This window comes from Pleurodeles waltl, chromosome 8 (assembly GCF_031143425.1).
Source record: "Pleurodeles waltl isolate 20211129_DDA chromosome 8, aPleWal1.hap1.20221129, whole genome shotgun sequence".
Lineage (NCBI taxonomy): Eukaryota > Metazoa > Chordata > Amphibia > Caudata > Salamandridae > Pleurodeles > Pleurodeles waltl.
Genome location: NC_090447.1, coordinates 1,529,474,578 through 1,529,490,815, shown reverse-complemented (window position 1 = coordinate 1,529,490,815; position 16,238 = coordinate 1,529,474,578). Strand labels below are relative to the sequence as shown.

Genomic DNA, 16,238 nt, shown 5'->3' with positions numbered 1-16,238 from the left:
GCACCATTGTAGTTATAGTTAGCTCACACTTTCTATAGGAAAGGATTTTTGATTTTTGATGTGAGAAAAGCTGTGCCCTGATTCACCGGCTGCATGGCGATGATCAGACACCTGCTTATTATGTGATTTTAAATTCATATTCCGTCAAAGAAGACGTGGCCTTTCTACTCGGGATATGTGCGGCCTTGCTTAAACTTGGCCATGAATTAAACTAAGGTTCCACATATCCCCAGTTAAGTGCCTGCATCTTCTTTGACAAAGCAGAGAATTTAAAATGGCAGATACATTAAAAAGTGGTCAAACATATTTTAAAACTTTGGATTTGGAATGATCAGCTTTTTTCCGCAATATGGAAGTTTGTGAGTCGGCACATGCTTCGCACCTTTTTTTTACACAGCCATGGGCCGCCAACCCCTAAGGTAGCCGACTCCAGGTTAGCGGTCATAGGTACTCAAGTATATGGAAAATCCACAGCACACATGAAAAAAGTGGAGTTTTTTCAGCACTCAAGCTCGCCAGCAGCCATTGTAAGTGCTCGGCAATGTTTAAAAAAAAAAAAAAAAACAAGCAAAGCCTAACAATAAAGTAAATGTGATAAAGTGAGTGTCTGGCCTTGCTTTGAAGGCCAGAGGTAGGGTGTCCAACCACACATGAGCAACACCCTCTGCAGATTTGGTGCAAGACTTGGCCGCAGGCCCAGTTTCCCGCTGCGCAAGGCCGAAGACTGTGTGCAATAGGGTATATGATACTATGGCAGGTAGGGTTCAGGACTGGAGGCCAGGCACTGGACCCACCCCTGCCGTGCACAGAGAGAGTTTAAAAAGAAGTATGGCATAGAAAATCCTTTTAAATTCACAGGAAAAAAATCAAAGTTAATACATGAGCTGCGTTTGAGAGTCAAACGTGCAAAAGTCACTGAAATTCATCAGTTATTTTTAGGAATGCTCATAGTACATGATATACCTCAGGGCCGGCCATCAGTTCTGATGGAGCGCATTCAGCTCTTCTAGATGAAGTACATCCTGTTCATGGAAGTAGGGAGATTCCCACCGCACACACCACCATCCTTCACATTAACCCCCTTCTTTCTGAAGAAAAAGCCTTTGATACCTGCGCCTTTAGAGAACTCTGTGGCATCCTGATGGCATCGGGACGTTCTCCAAAAGGGCTCCTTATAGGAATGAGTGGAGGTAAGATGGTTGCTCAGCTGTACCAAAGAATCCGGGCTCCCATGGCTTCTTTGGATTTCAAATGGATTCCGGACAGATTAAGGCAGAGTCCATGGACTTGCGTCTTGAAGCTTCGTTCCTGGAGTTCATACCTTCAGCGAGGCACATCAGTGAGCTTTATTTCCTGTCTCTTTCTTAACCGTACACACTATGGGTCAGATGTACTAACATTAGGAATACCAATTTAGGAAATCGGTATCCTTAATGTTTGAAACTCTTGAGTTTCATTAGCGATTCCTAGTGGGTAGCAAATATTAATGAGGCATGTCACATTTTGCAACCTATTAGGCATTGCAGCTGTCACAGGGTTGGTGGCATGCTGGGGTCAGCAGACAACAATACATGTGATTGTTTTTTAATGAAGCAATCTTTTTTTTTTAATACAACCTGTTCTTAAAGGAAAACTGAATGCGATTAAAACAAAAATATGAAAATGATTACTGCCTGCTCTTATTTTTTATATATATATATTTTCAAAGAGGAAGTGGGGTCCCAGGGAAACCCTTCCAATTTGCAAATGTATTACCACCAACTTTGAGTTGAGTAATGCGAGAGTCGTTTGCGTCTGTAATTTGGTCGCAAAACAGTCATACATCCCATTCTGATTCGGTATTTGGAAGGGATGCCCTAACGTTCTTTCCAAATACCAAATCGGTATGTATTCACAATTCCAAACTGCGATTCAGTAACATGTCACGGAATCGCATTTTAAAATTATCCATACCAAAATGCATATTTCTAGTCGCAAATGGCCTCGTTCTGTGAATCGAGCCGTTTGCTACCGGAAAAATGCTTGCTATATCTGACCGTATGTTCCTTCATAAGAAAGTAATTCTGAGAACCCATCAACTTTTGTTCTAAAGGTGTTGATGGAGTTTAACATGAACGTGGAGTCTTTTCCTACATTTTATTTCCATGCTTCCTGGCCTCCTGTTTGAAGGGGTCGTTGCACAACAAGGGTGTCAGGTGCACCTTGGGCCTTTGTTTGGACAGCAGCAGGACCCCGTGTTGTTCCTAGTGACTCTAAGGTAATGATGCCAGCCAGGTTCCTTTGTAGCTCGGCGACTTGTTCGTGGCAGGGCTTCCCTGGTAATGCATAGACGCTGCATACAAGACAGGCTGGTTGTGTGCCAACATTAATGCACTAATTCCTTAGAGTGTGTGTGACAGGCTTAACAAAACAGAGTACTCAAGGCTTTATGCTCTCAAACCCTGCAGAGCTACTTGCAGTGATTTCAGTCAGTAGGCCACAGCCTTGCATAGATTTGATTTGGAAAGAGGCAGAAATAGTTACATTAACCTGTCTTTTGTACACTCCTGCAGAAAGGACATTGTCAGTATTCTAAAGCAGTAGCATAGAAGGCCTGTGCAGGAGCCCCCTCTCCTCACCTTAGACAACAAGTGAAGACAGGGGTATACAAGGATGCCACAGTTAGGGAGGGCATCTGTCAGACATGCATGCAGGGTAGCTGCCTGGTCTAATGCACAAGCACTCTGCTGCGGAAGCTTCCCTTAGGAGAGATCCACGCTTTGACCAGGAAGTTATTCCAAACCCTGTGGTCTTGGCCCTAGAGCCTCCTCCTACCTGTCACATTTCAGTGCAGTGACCTTTAGGCACAACTTTGGAATGGGAGACATCGAGGACCTAGGAGGAAGATAAAGTTACTTTTACGGTGACCTGGCTACTCTGTCTGTAACCTCTTTCACATTACACAGATTCTCTCACTGCTCGCGGCCAAAAATATAAAATGATTTAATCCTTTTTTAAAAAGGAAACTGGCAGGATGGCAAGTATGCGCCAGGGAATGTGTGTGGCTCCACACGTGTACCGTACCAGATTGTAAAGCTCTAACGGACAGCAATAGAAGCAGTTCCTGGTTCACCCGCTAGGTGCCAGACACCAACAAGATTATAATACACACAATACAAGCAGTTCGTGGTTCTGCCCCTACGTGGCAGACAACCACAAGTTTATAATAGATAACATAGACGTAGTTCCTGGTTTGGCCGCTAGGTGGCAGGCACCCACAAGATTATAATACATGAGATGGAAGCAGTTCCTGGTCCGGCTGCTAGGTGGCAGGCACCACATGTTTATGATACACAACATAGAAGCAGTTCCTGATTGGACCCCTAGGTGGCAGGTACCCAGAAGATTATAATAGATGAGATATACGCAGTTCCTAGTTCAGCCCCTAGGTAGTAGACGCCCACAAAATTATAATAGATGACATAGCAGCAGATCTTGGTTCAGCCCCCTAGGTAGCAGCCGCTTAGAATATTATAATAGATGAGAAAAAACTGTTCCTGTTTTGGCCTGTAGGAGGCAGACACCCACAAGATTAAAATAGATGAGATAGAAGCAGTTCCTGGTTCGCAGTTAAGTGGCAGACACCCACAAGATTATAATAGATACAATACAAGCAGTTCCTGGCTCGGCCCCTAGGTGGCAGGCACCCAAAAGATTATAATAGACACCATACAAGCAGCTCCTGGTTCTGCCCCTAGGTGGCAGGCACCCACAAGAATGTAATAGATGAGATAGAAGCAGTTCCTGGTTCAGCCGCTAGGTGGCAGGCACCAAAAGATTATAATAGATGAGATAGAAGCAGTTCCCGGTTCAGCCACCAGGTGGCAGGTACTCACACGGTTATCATAGATGAGATAGAAGCAGTTCCTTGTTTGGCCTCTAGATGACAGGCACATAGAAGATTCTAACTGGAGAGAGTTTACTCACTAGGAGTGACTGAGCTGTTATAAAGGAAACGTTGTCCATAAATCTCCTAAGGGATGTAGGTTTACGAGATTAAATGAGTAATCTACCGACTGAATAAAGAGTTCTTAGTTGATTGCATTTTTTATTATCAAAGGATTTGCCCCTTGCTTTACGAATAAATTATTTCTCTTATTACACAAGTATTTCTATTAAAATATGATTTTAGGTATAAAGACCGCAGTTCCCTCTCTGACTTCACCTGAGCCTTTTTTATGCACACACAAGTACAACAGTTGTTGGCTGTCTCTTCTTTACACCTATCCACTGCCCATACACTGGTATCTGCTGTTGGTGAGACTTTGTGCAATTTTGGAGACTGTGACCTTATGTTAACCTTCTGCACCCTGTGTTCTCTCACCTCAGGGTACGACCACTGGAAGGGACAAGTCCTAAACTCAGCAGAACTTCACGAGCTCTACGAAGGGCTGAAACTGAACGATGTCACTCAGTACGACTATGTCCTGACAGGTAAGGCGGCCCCGGATATTGCGATATATCGCAATATGTTCCCTGATATTGGTAGGAATCCAGCTTGGTTACATGTCCTAGATATTGTCATGCCTCCTAGAGTGATGTCAATTCTGGATATTGCAAACAGGTATAATTTCCAGAAATACTGTACCCAAACGTCTGACATGTCTGTAGAGGTCATACTGTATCACGACGGGTAATGTGTCCTCGGGTATTGCAGTATACCCCACTGGGGGACATTTTCATCACAAACTGGAATGTATCCAGACAGGTGAAGTGCCTCAAAATAATTGAAAGTATCCTGACATGTTATCATCGTATATTGCGATATCTAGTGTGACTCAGCCGTTGTAATGTATCCTGTGATATATATATATAATGGGCATTGATCCCCAGTTACGTGTGATAACAATATGTAACTTGTCTCTAGGTGTGTGCTTGCTGCTGGTAATGTTTCTGCAGAGATTGCATAAAAGTTCTAACATGGAACATGTTGCCAGTTGTTGGGGTTTACCTTTAAAATCATCATAGCCCCAAAAATGCGATATATCCTGATAGTTAATTGACTTCCAGGTATTTGAAGTGTCTTGATAATTAAGCTGTCTTCAGGGGTGGGATACGTCTTAACAGCAATAGTGTCTCTTTTGACATTTTTTCTTAGTTAACAATTTTGGATATTGTGATGTATTGTGACAGATAATTTGTTTCATTGTGTAATCACGTTTGTTTAAACAGCCCTGACTATGAGTGGGTCCAAGGGGGGTCGCGTTAAATACCATTACACTGGGGTGTTGCAGTAAATGCCTCATATTACAAGTTTGCTCTGCCAGAATCAGGCATAACATGTGAAATGATTGTTTACTGCATCAGATTACAAAGTACACAAAGCGGCAGCACTATTAACTTGATTTAACCTAAAATTCAATTAGTTTAAATATATTCAATTGAAAAACGTTGAACATTTATTTTAAAAGAATCCCACCTAAAGCCCAAAAGTTATATTTTTTATTATGTATTTAACATTATTAAAAGTGGTGCATAGAATTAAGAGTAATTTAATGATACCGTAATAAATAATATTAAATTCACGTTTATAATTAAATAAAGGTTATTGAAATATTTAAAAGTACAATAATAAATGTTTTATTTGTAGTTTTTTTTTAGCATTCATTTACATGTATTTATATGTTTAAATAGTTTAATTGAATGTAATATTATTTCCTATGGAGTTTTATGTTAAGTCCCTACCTCCATTATTTTCTATGAAAGGCTGTTGCAGTACCAGTGGTTGGTTATGTCTGGGACTAAACTAACTCCAGCTGAGCTGGAGTAATTTACTACTGTTTTACTCCCTTGCAGTTCGTGAACAGTAATGAGCTTACTCTTTTGAGCGTGGGTGCGCGTTCCTTTCTAAACCCCTCCTGACTCCTTCCGAAACACCTCCAGTTTAGTAGTAAATATGCCCTGCCTTACAGCCATTTTCTGGTCCCTCCCACATTTACTACGAAGTTGTAAACTTACATGTGTGAGGATTTCCATTTTTTTCAGTTTTATATAGTGCAAACTCAACCCGAAGGTATTGCAGTGCTTTGTGTGACCACAAGTTGCACCACATCAAGTCGCCTTCATTTTTAGGTCAACCATAACAGCGCGTGAGCGTTGCTTTTCCGGAGTGTTGGTATCTATTGTGGGCTTTTTACCACCCACCTCACTTTCACTTGTTCGTGGGCTTGCCTTTCAAAAATCCTTTGTTATTATTGGTAAATGCTTTATGTTTGTCCCTCCTTAAGGCAGTTTTGTTAATGCCTTGGGGACCAACCCTGTTACATGGATAATTGCACATTTGCTGATAAGTTTGACTGTGAGCAAACTTCTTTTTCCTTTTGTGTGTCTCCTACGCGCTCATGCAACTCTGTTGCTTTGAATCGGCTCGCTTGCGTTAACTGTTTTACTTTTCATTTTTCCTTTTGTGTGTCTTCTTCGTGTTCACGCTCATGGCAGCCGCGGCACTTTGAATCGGCTCGCTTATGTCAACTGTTTTACTTTTCATTTTCCCATGTATATGGCAAAAAAAAGTCCAGTTAGGAATTCACAGCGCCAATAGCTCTAACTCATTTCTGTTTTATTACCCTATTTCAAACCTGCAGAGAAGTGCTAAAACTGCCCAGTAATGTTTTAGTACCCATGCCAAAATGTGCTGACAATGTACATTAACGGTTCAAAAACCCCTTTCTAAGTAGTGCAGGCAATACTTTCCCCAATTCAAACGTTTATTGTACTTACTCATATGAAGGGAGACACAAGGATAGTACACCTCATCGTTTAACCGCCTATAATAAGTACATGCACTGCACAGTAGATACGATGCAGTAGTATGTTCAGAATATATATAGGCATCCTACATTGAGGTCGCAAGGAGCGACCGTGTCTAACTCCTGCAGCCTTGCACGCGGAGTAGTAAGCGAGCGTCGAGTATAGCTAGTACTGGACCCTGTCATTCGTGTGCAAATAGTCTATTACTTAACCCAAGACTCACATCTTATTGAATCGAAAGAGGTCGTCATAAGTGAAGGTGGGCAGCGAAGTCATTTCTCTGTAGATACCGCAGAGTCGTTCACCCAGAAGTACGCCTCCCGCTACGTGTGGTTACCAACTAGCACTGAGCTCCCGCTACAGGAAATGACCTAGCAGTAGCAATCAGTGTCACGTGACAGGCACATGCGCAGTGACATCAGTATTTTGTAGTAGACTAGAGCGATGATATGGATCTCGTTATATGGCAGAGCTGGGGTGCCATGATGCTGGACAACTCTCCCTTAAACATGTATGCATTCTTCTGCAGAAAGCTTAAACTGAACTTCAACTACCAACACTTTTTGTGGGATAACGGTCTCCCCACAGTATCCTGTACCCGTAACATGTTATAGGTTAGCTTTAAACATTTGAAGTGTTTTTCGCTCTGTAACCTTAGTTCAAATCTGGGATTTATTAAAATTATATATATATATATATATATATATATATATATATATATATATATATATATATATATATAAAACTGAATTGTTGCACCTGCACTCATATTGTTTTTACTCTTATAAGTACAGTATGAGTCTTTGTGTATTTTTCTGTGCAAGGATGGCTTTCCAGACTCTCTTTTTTTAGGCCGAGCGTGCAAGCGCTCTGACGTGTTGTAATGTATCTATTTGGGCTTTTAACCACGCCCACCACTCTCACTCGTTCATGGGCTTGCTGTTCACAAATCCTTTGTTATCATTGGTGAATGCCTTACGTTGTCCCTCCTTGGGGCGGTTTTGTTACCACTTTGGCCATCGACCCTGTTACATGGATAATTGCTGATAGTTTGACTGCGAGCGAACTTGTTTTTCCTTTTGTGACTTTCCTTCGCGTTCACACTCATGGAAGCCGTGGCGCTTTGAAATGGTTTTCTTATGTCAACTGTTTTACTTTTCATTTTCAATTTATGTGGCAAGAGTAATCCAGTTAGGAATTTACAACGCTTATAGCTCTAACTCTAGCAAACGCGAGACCCGTTGCATTGCAAATGCTTGTTTGGGCGTGTGGAGAGCTAGGGCCGGATTTAGAGTTTTTGCAGACGGGTTCCTCCACCACATACGTGAAGGATATGCTCTCCGCCGTACTACAATCTGCATGGGCTATAATGGGATCGTAATATAGTGGACAGGATATCCGTTACGTTTGTGACGGAGTAACCCCATTCGCCAACCTCTAAATCAGGTCCTTAATGATTCGTCTAGAATCACAGGATGTTGAGCCAACGGCGCGACTTAACTCGTGTCCCAGGTCCAAAGCCGACAGCTCCAGCTGTAATTCCACATCCTCCCCCTCGGCCCATAGAAGGAAAGGAGGGGTGAAGGTGGTTTGCACCCCTAGGTTTGGGAGTACCATTTTGTAGCACTTTATTTGTACTGTTACAGTACTTCAAAACATACTGCAATACGCAGTTTGTGAATAAGGCGCACTGTCTGGGCGCTGTAAAAAATTGCGCTTTTACAGACATTTTGTACGTGGGTGTATTTTTACATACCTTACCCTCGCAAGCGTGCAGTCACAAGGAAATGTTAACCAAGGCACACACGTGTGTACAAAAGGTTTGCAAATTCACTATTTACTCACAAAACAGCCCTGCCAAGCTTCCCAGCTCCAGGTATGATGTTCTGCTTCATTCTGGGTTTTTCTTTGAATTCTGGGACTTGTAGTCCTGTTTTGTTCCATTATAAAACATGACTACAACGCCCACAATGCAAAGTGAAAACCTGGAGCGGAGCAGCACATCGCGCGTGGACCTGGGAAACTTGGCGGCCATGGTGAAAAGGCACATCTGTCTTCAGCAGCAGGTGACGCTGGTGCAGGGGAAGGGATGTGCGGCCAGGAGAAGGCTAGTGATCCAGTGGCATAACCCAGGAGGATGCCCCTCCCCCAGGGGCCTGCCTTACACCCCTGCAACAATGGACAACCACCCTAAACTTTACTCCACTGACAATAAGTTTGCTCACCTGAGTTTGTGAGCCGGCGCTGCCCCCCGGTGGCGGACGGCGGTATTACTGCAGCATCTCTGGGTCCTTGGTTGTAAGGATGTGAAGGTCAGCAGAGACTGGAGCCAGGAGGCAGCTCTGGTGGTTTGTGGGGGCCCCGGAGGCAACTCTGGTGGTTTGTGGGGGCCCCGGAGGCAGCTCAGGGACAGAGGGAGGCAACTGGAGAATGAAGGAGGTGTTGACTACATACATGGAAGGACGGAGAGTTGTTTCAGACTCGGCCCTACTGAGCTGCTCAGTAAGTGACCCGTGAGGAGGCGCCCAGGGGCCTGGTGCACAGTTAGTATTTTTAAACACTTGTGTGTAAGCACCTCTAGGACAGATCATCTTTGTGTGGTATTCTGCATTTAGATGGGCACCAAACACAAACAGCCTGGCAAGTAACGTTTAATTGTGAGAGGAGAGAGGAAACCCCGACTCGTTTGTTAATTCCCCTCATATTTAATTGCTCTATCTTTGACGGAACCAAGAGTAATTCGGAGTAATCTAAATTGTTCCAGGATTTTCTTTTGTTTTTAAAAATATCTCGGTAAAGATTTAAAGTCTGCATTTATATTCATGAAACCTACATAACTGTGTATGGGTTTTTACCCAGTAATCACTTTTAGATCCTAGAGGTGTGTCTGAGCCCCACCTCTCTCTTTTATCTTGGTTGTCTATGTTCTCTAGCGCCAAGAAGCACTTGCTAAAGCGGATGAGAGATTCTGACCTCGAAGGCCCTCCCTATTTTCCTCCCTATAGTAGTTTTTCTTCTCTGACGTTCTCCATAGACCCCAAGAACGCTCCTCCCTGCACATGTCTGATCTGAGATCCCACCCTGAGGCGTTATACACACTACACTGTCAGTCTTCGAGACCATGAGGCAAGAATTCTTTGCTTAAAGTTCAAAAAAAAGTTTCCTTTCGATGTATGCAAGCATTGTTCTAGATAAAAGCAAGAACTATTTGTTTACAAATATTGGAGTCTCTTGCAAAAAGGAGCATAAAAGTAAGCTGCTTTGCAATTGTAATTATACATATATAGCGCTTACTGCCCCTGACGAGGTCTCAAAGTGCTTTTTGGTGAGTAGCACGCTTCTCTAGAACCTGGAGGATTAGTGGTGGATTAGTATTGGGGGATATAATTTGTTGATTTGAGTGGTGGACATGCAAGGTCACCTTGGGTGGCCCTCACATTGGCTGCTGGGCTTGACTCGCCTTAACGTTACACGCTGGTTTTGCCAATCTCTGCAGCTGCACATTGGTCAGTGCTGACCCTGGTTCTTGATTCTGGTCTTGGATGGCCAGGCCACTGAGAGTTTACATTGGTGACACCAAGTCTTGGATGTTTTTGGCACCGGTTGACCCATGCCTCAGACTTGGGCTTGGGTGATGGTGCGTCTGGTGTTGATTGGGAGCCATTTAAAGATCCTGCGGAGCGTGCATAGAGTGAGGAAGCAGGCGGAGAAGACTGCGTTGATCTGGTTTTTCATGGTGAGCTTGTGGTACAGGATGATGCTGAGGTTGCGGGCACAGTCTGAAGATGTGGGTGAGAGGCCTAGTTCTGAAGGCCACCAGGAGTCGTTTGAGGGTGAGGTGTTGTTCCTGAAGATCAGTACTTCCTTTTTATCTGTGTTGAGTTTCAGGGAGTTGTCTTTCATCCAGCTGGCGATGTTCGTCATGAAGATGTGGAAGCTGTCTCACGTGGTGGTGGTCCCTTCTCATAGCAAGAGGATGAGTAGTTGTCAACATTGTAGGAATCATGTTGAGCCTATGGGATCCGACTTATTGATTTAATCTGGGAACCAGCCAATATGATTAAAAATGGGAAAAGATAGGAAGTCTCGGGCTCTAGTTACTTCTACTTTCTCTTAGGGTCACCATGTTCCCAAATGCTTGTGGCTGACATCAGGACCAATTATACTACCACAGGCGAGTTGGGCTGTATAGTTTGTGTAACGTTTTATCAGAATCAAAGAATGGCCTTCAGAAACCTCTTCCTGGATGTACCGATTCTCTGGTTTTTCTGCCACTTTGTTCCTGGTGGTAGGTGTGGATGGGTGTGGCATCTTTCATAACATTTAGTCTCACGTGATAGCATTACTGTCACCTTCAGCCTCTGAGTATTCTGAGGCATTGTCTTTGGGTTCAAATACTGGTTAACCTGAGATGTGCTCAAGTCCATACCCTCTTCTTGAGACATTTCAACCGACTGAATTTGTCTTCATGTCCAATTGTTCTGCTTCATCAACCAAAGAACCCCCACCAAAGTAGGACATGCATATTTATTTGCATCATTCCAGACAGGATTATTGCTCTCACAGCCCTTTGACTGTATGCTGGTCTGTGGCGAGTTTCTGTACCTCCGAATGTTAGCCCAGATTTTCTTTGACAATTGATGTTCGTCTTGGGTGGCTCTAGCTCTGAAAGTCCACAGTCAGAGCTTCTGTCACATTGGGTATCACCCTTTTTCTTTGTGGCAGTGGGTACTAGTTTCAAATGAACTCAGTAGTGGATTCTGTTGTTGGCCTAGACACTCTTTCTGATGGATACTTCTAACTACAGCCTCACTTTAGAATACTCCCAGGCACTTTCGAGCAATACTCCAGCACTCTACTAGGTGGCGCTGTGTAGCTCCGTGCTGGTTCCGCACCACCCAGGAAGCACCACCCCTGCGCTCTGAGGTCAATTCCTTCCTTTCTGCACCTTCCAAAGTGGCTCTGGAGCACCTCCCGATTAATTTGCCAGCCTCTGATGACTCCTAAAAACACCCCAAATCCATTATGAAAGAGAACAATATACACTCCCAAAACTACAAGTTTCGATCCATGACCATAGAAAAAATATGTCGGTTACGGATCTGCAGAAGGTTTGTCTCCGGTGTTTGGCCTTCTGCATGACTCGGAGTTGTGCGATAAGTGTGCCCTTATGCAGCCGAAGGTGACCCAGGACCGAGAAGTAAAGCTGTACGTCACCACACATAAGAAGAAGCCAAGCCCTCGCTTAAGTTCTACTCCTGCCCCAGGTGATGGGCATGGACTTGTTCTCCCTCCCTGGCTGTTCCTGTGACAGTCAATCTTGCAATTGAAGTCCTGTGGTAAGTCTAAATTGAAGTCCGAGCGGAAGCTTAAAATAATGAAGTAAGACTCAACCCCATCCCAATACTCCATATCTAAGGATAGGGTGCAATGGCATCACAATGTCCTTCAGCTTCCCTTTTTGCCCCCGGTCGCAAAGCCAATTCCCTGAATGATTCCCGTGCACCCCAAGCGGTGATGCCACAGCAGTTTGAGGCATACAAAGAGGCTAAGCTGCAGTTGTTCAATACAGTTCTAGTCCCCCTGTCTGGCCTTCAGGCCCCGAGGAACCTCAGGGGCTCCAAGTCGGGTTCCCGCTGATGGGTTCATCTGAACCCTTGAGACCCGTTCCAGGTCCCAACCTGACCCCAGTACGTACGTCTACTCCAGCTCCAGGTTGTGTGCCAGGTTGTTCGTCGTCCACGCCGGGTTTGACCCCACTGGTGCAGGAAGGCGATTCAATGCTGATTCTGATATCTTACACTGAACTGATTTCAGCCTAATTTCAATCGGTGTCACAATATGAAATTACTAAAGCGCAACCGGTCATCATAGGGCTAACTTCTTCACCACCACATGACAGCGACCCTCTTAACATCATTGGTGATTATGATCAACGTACTGAAGTCGCACTTCGCTCCTTTGCAGAGGCTGCCATTCGTTGCAGATATCCATAATACAGTGCATTTGAAGCCCTTCCCTCTGCTGCAACGAGTTGAGGACATTGGGGCTGTAATCCAGATGTTTCTGGCCCAGTGCTGGATCTCTGCAAGAGCAACTCTGAAGCTTCTCGGCATCTTTCTGGTCGACTACAACACCTGGAACGAGCAGGGTCTGTGATGGAAGCTGAAGGTCCAGTGGGCCCAGCACAGAGGACATCTATTGAATGATATCCAGACTTTGGAAGACACTGCTCATGATCTGCAGTAGTGGCTGCTCGTTTCAAGTTGCTCAGTGGCAAGACCCCCTCCCTTCGCCACCCAGAGCTGATGATGGTGACAGACATGTGCCTACCGGGTGGGGGGGTCACCTGGGGGAGGTGGAAATCAGAAGATTCTGGCTTCTGATGGAAACCTGGCTCCATATCAATCTGTTGTTGCGAGCCATTCATCTGGCGCGAATGGCCTTCCTGTCATCCATCAAGGGGAGGCTGAGGCATGTCCTCAGAGATAAAAAAACATTGCAATGTTGTATTGCAACAAGCAGGGTGGAGTAGGTTACTGTGCTAGTTGAACCACCTGCCAGGATTCTTGATTGTGTGATTCCTTCAGATTTAAGGAGGTGGCATCTGCCATATCATGAAGGTGGTGAACATCCTCTGACATTGGAGAGAGCCTTGGGTGGATCTTTTCGCCACAGTTGAAAACGTGCAGTGTCAACTTTTTTTGCATTGGACTTCTGCAAGAATGCTCACTAAAATATGCATTGAGTTTGGAATGGAATATGGGACTTCTATACGCCTTCCCTACCCTGTCTTCTATTCCCAGCATTTTGAAATAGATCAGGAACGACCAGGCCCAAGTCATCATGATGGCTCTAGATTAGGCCAGAACGGCTGGGCATAGGCTTTTGTCCTCCGATGAGGATTCCCCTTTGAGAGATGATCATCTGTTGCAGCAGCAGGGCAAGGTTCTGTACCCAGACCTGTACAATATACACCTCCATGCTTGTGACTTGAACCATAGCAGCTGGTTGGATTTAATCTACTGCTTGAATTGGTTGATGTCATCCTCGCTGCCAGATGCCCTTCCACAAAGTCACTATATGCCGGGTGCTGGGACAGATTTGTGGTCTGGTGCTGTACCTGCACGATTGATCCTTTTACATGCCAAGCTGTTGGATGTTTCTTTTTTCATTTTGTCTTTGGTCTTGCAGTGGACACTAGGCAAGGTTATTTGTCTGCACTTTCAGCCTTTCTACGTTTGTCAGACCAACCATCCTTGTTTGAGTACTCACCAATAAGAACGTTATAGAGTAAGTATCCTGCTTGTTGGCTCTATTCATTTATTTGATGGAGTTCTGTAACTTATCACTATGGGCCTGATTTGGAGTTTAGTGGACAGGTTACTTCGTCACAAACATCCACCGTATTACAAGTACCGCTGGATATAACGCACTTGAACACTCAAGAAGGAATATCCGTCACATTTGTGATGGAGTAATCCATCCCCTGAACTCTAAATAAGGCCTTAATTGCACTGCAATGATTAACACTATGGTACAACACATTTTTGCAAAGCTGACAGAGTTTACTTAGAATGAGGAGAAAGAAAAATAAAACAGGAAAGAGGAGAAGTGGCCACGATGATAAAAAAAAGAATATTATACACAGTAGCATAATCAGCTGAAAAGTATTGCACTGTGTGTGTGCAGCCATGGCACTGGAAGTTATAATGCGGTTCACCCTAGCGGTGGATAGCGGTCTTGTGCGTTGGTCTTTGTCGCTGTCTGTTGTTCTCCGTAGACACTGAATGTTGGTCTCAGTAAGCCTGGATATTCTCTGTCGCTGTCTGTTGTTCTCCGCAGACACTGAATGTTGGTCTCAGTAAGCCTGGATATTCTCTGTCGCTGTCTGTTGTTCTCCGCAGACACTGAATGTTGGTCTCAGTAAGCCTGGATATTGTCTGTCGCTGTCTGTTGTTCTCCGCAGACACTGAATGTTGGTCTCAGTAAGCCTGGATATTGTCTGTCGCTGTCTGTTGTTCTCCGCAGACACTGAATGTTGGTCTCAGTAAGCCTGGATATTGTCTGTCGCTGTCTGTTGTTCTCCGCAGACACTGAATGTTGGTCTCAGTAAGCCTGGATATTGTCTGTCGCTGTCTGTTGTTCTCCGCAGACACTGAATGTTGGTCTCAGTAAGCCTGGATATTGTCTGTCGCTGTCTGTTGTTCTCCGTAGACACTGAATGTTGGTCTCAGTAAGCCTGGATATTGTCTGTCGCTGTCTGTTGTTCTCCGCAGACACTGAATGTTGGTCTCAGTAAGCCTGGATATTGTCTGTCGCTGTCTGTTGTTCTCCGCAGACACTGAATGTTGGTCTCAGTAAGCCTGGATATTGTCTGTCGCTGTCTGTTGTTCTCCGCAGACACTGAATGTTGGTCTCAGTAAGCCTGGATATTGTCTGTCGCTGTCTGTTGTTCTCCGCAGACACTGAATGTTGGTCTCAGTAAGCCTGGATATAGCATTTGTCGCTGTCTCTTGTTCTCCGTAGACAATGAATGGTGGTCTCAGTAAGCCTCAATATTATAGTTGTTCCCCTGGCCGCTGCCCTTTGTAAGCCCGCCACTGAATGTCCCGGATGTTGTTTTTGTCAGTGACGGTTGTCCGACCGTTTACGATGCATACTTATAGCCATGTTGTTAAAGAAAGAAGCACAGCTTCAATCTATACATACACTTCGAGTGGATAATTTCTATTTTTCCCTCCCTGAAGGTTACATGAGAGACAAATCCTTCCTGAGCATGGTGGTGGACATTGTGCAGGAGCTGAAGACACAGAATCCCAAGCTGGTGTATGGTGAGAGCGGGTGTGGCCTTTACCCATAACCTGCACCCTAGCATGGTGCATCCTGAGATCTGGGTTTCATCTCAGTCCTAATGGTAACCTTTAACCCCAAAGCCAACCTAGTGGATGGTGAGAGCTGGTGTGGCCTTTAGCCATAACCTGCACCCTAGCATGGTGCAACCTGAGTGCTGGGTTTCATTCCACTCCTAATGGTAGCTTTTAAACCTAGAGCCAACCTAGTGAATGGTGAGAGCTGGGCCTAACCGTGGTCCTAAGGTTTAGCCCCAACGCTAACATGGTTATTTTGAGTGCGGGGTTAACCTCAGTCCTAACAGTAACCTTTAACCTCAACGCTAATGTGGTTATAGGGAGAGCTGGGTTTAACCTCAGTCCTAATATCATCTTAACCCTGATGCTAACCTTCTGTACTGTGATCTTAACCATAACCCCAAGACTAATGTGGTCTATGTTTAGTCCTGGGTCTAACCTCTGTCTTAACCGTAACCATTAATCAAACGCTAACATGGTTTACTTTGATAGCTGGAAGTGACTATAACCATAACCCCATCACTAATGCGGTGTATGGTTAGAGCTGCGCCTAACCTCAGCTCTAACCATGCCTTTGAC

General features: G+C 44.6%; 1 protein-coding gene across 2 annotated transcripts in view; it reads left to right on the top strand.

Annotated features, from left to right (window-relative positions):
• PDXK (pyridoxal kinase) overlaps window positions 1-16,238 on the top strand; it is a 244,282-nt gene that overhangs the window by 171,800 nt on the left and 56,244 nt on the right. For both annotated transcript variants that reach the window (XM_069202944.1, XM_069202943.1), the window contains exons 4-5: window positions 4,369-4,473; window positions 15,540-15,623. In XM_069202944.1, the coding sequence (XP_069059045.1) occupies window positions 4,369-4,473; window positions 15,540-15,623 (189 nt within the window). The remainder of the gene's footprint in view (window positions 1-4,368; window positions 4,474-15,539; window positions 15,624-16,238) is intronic.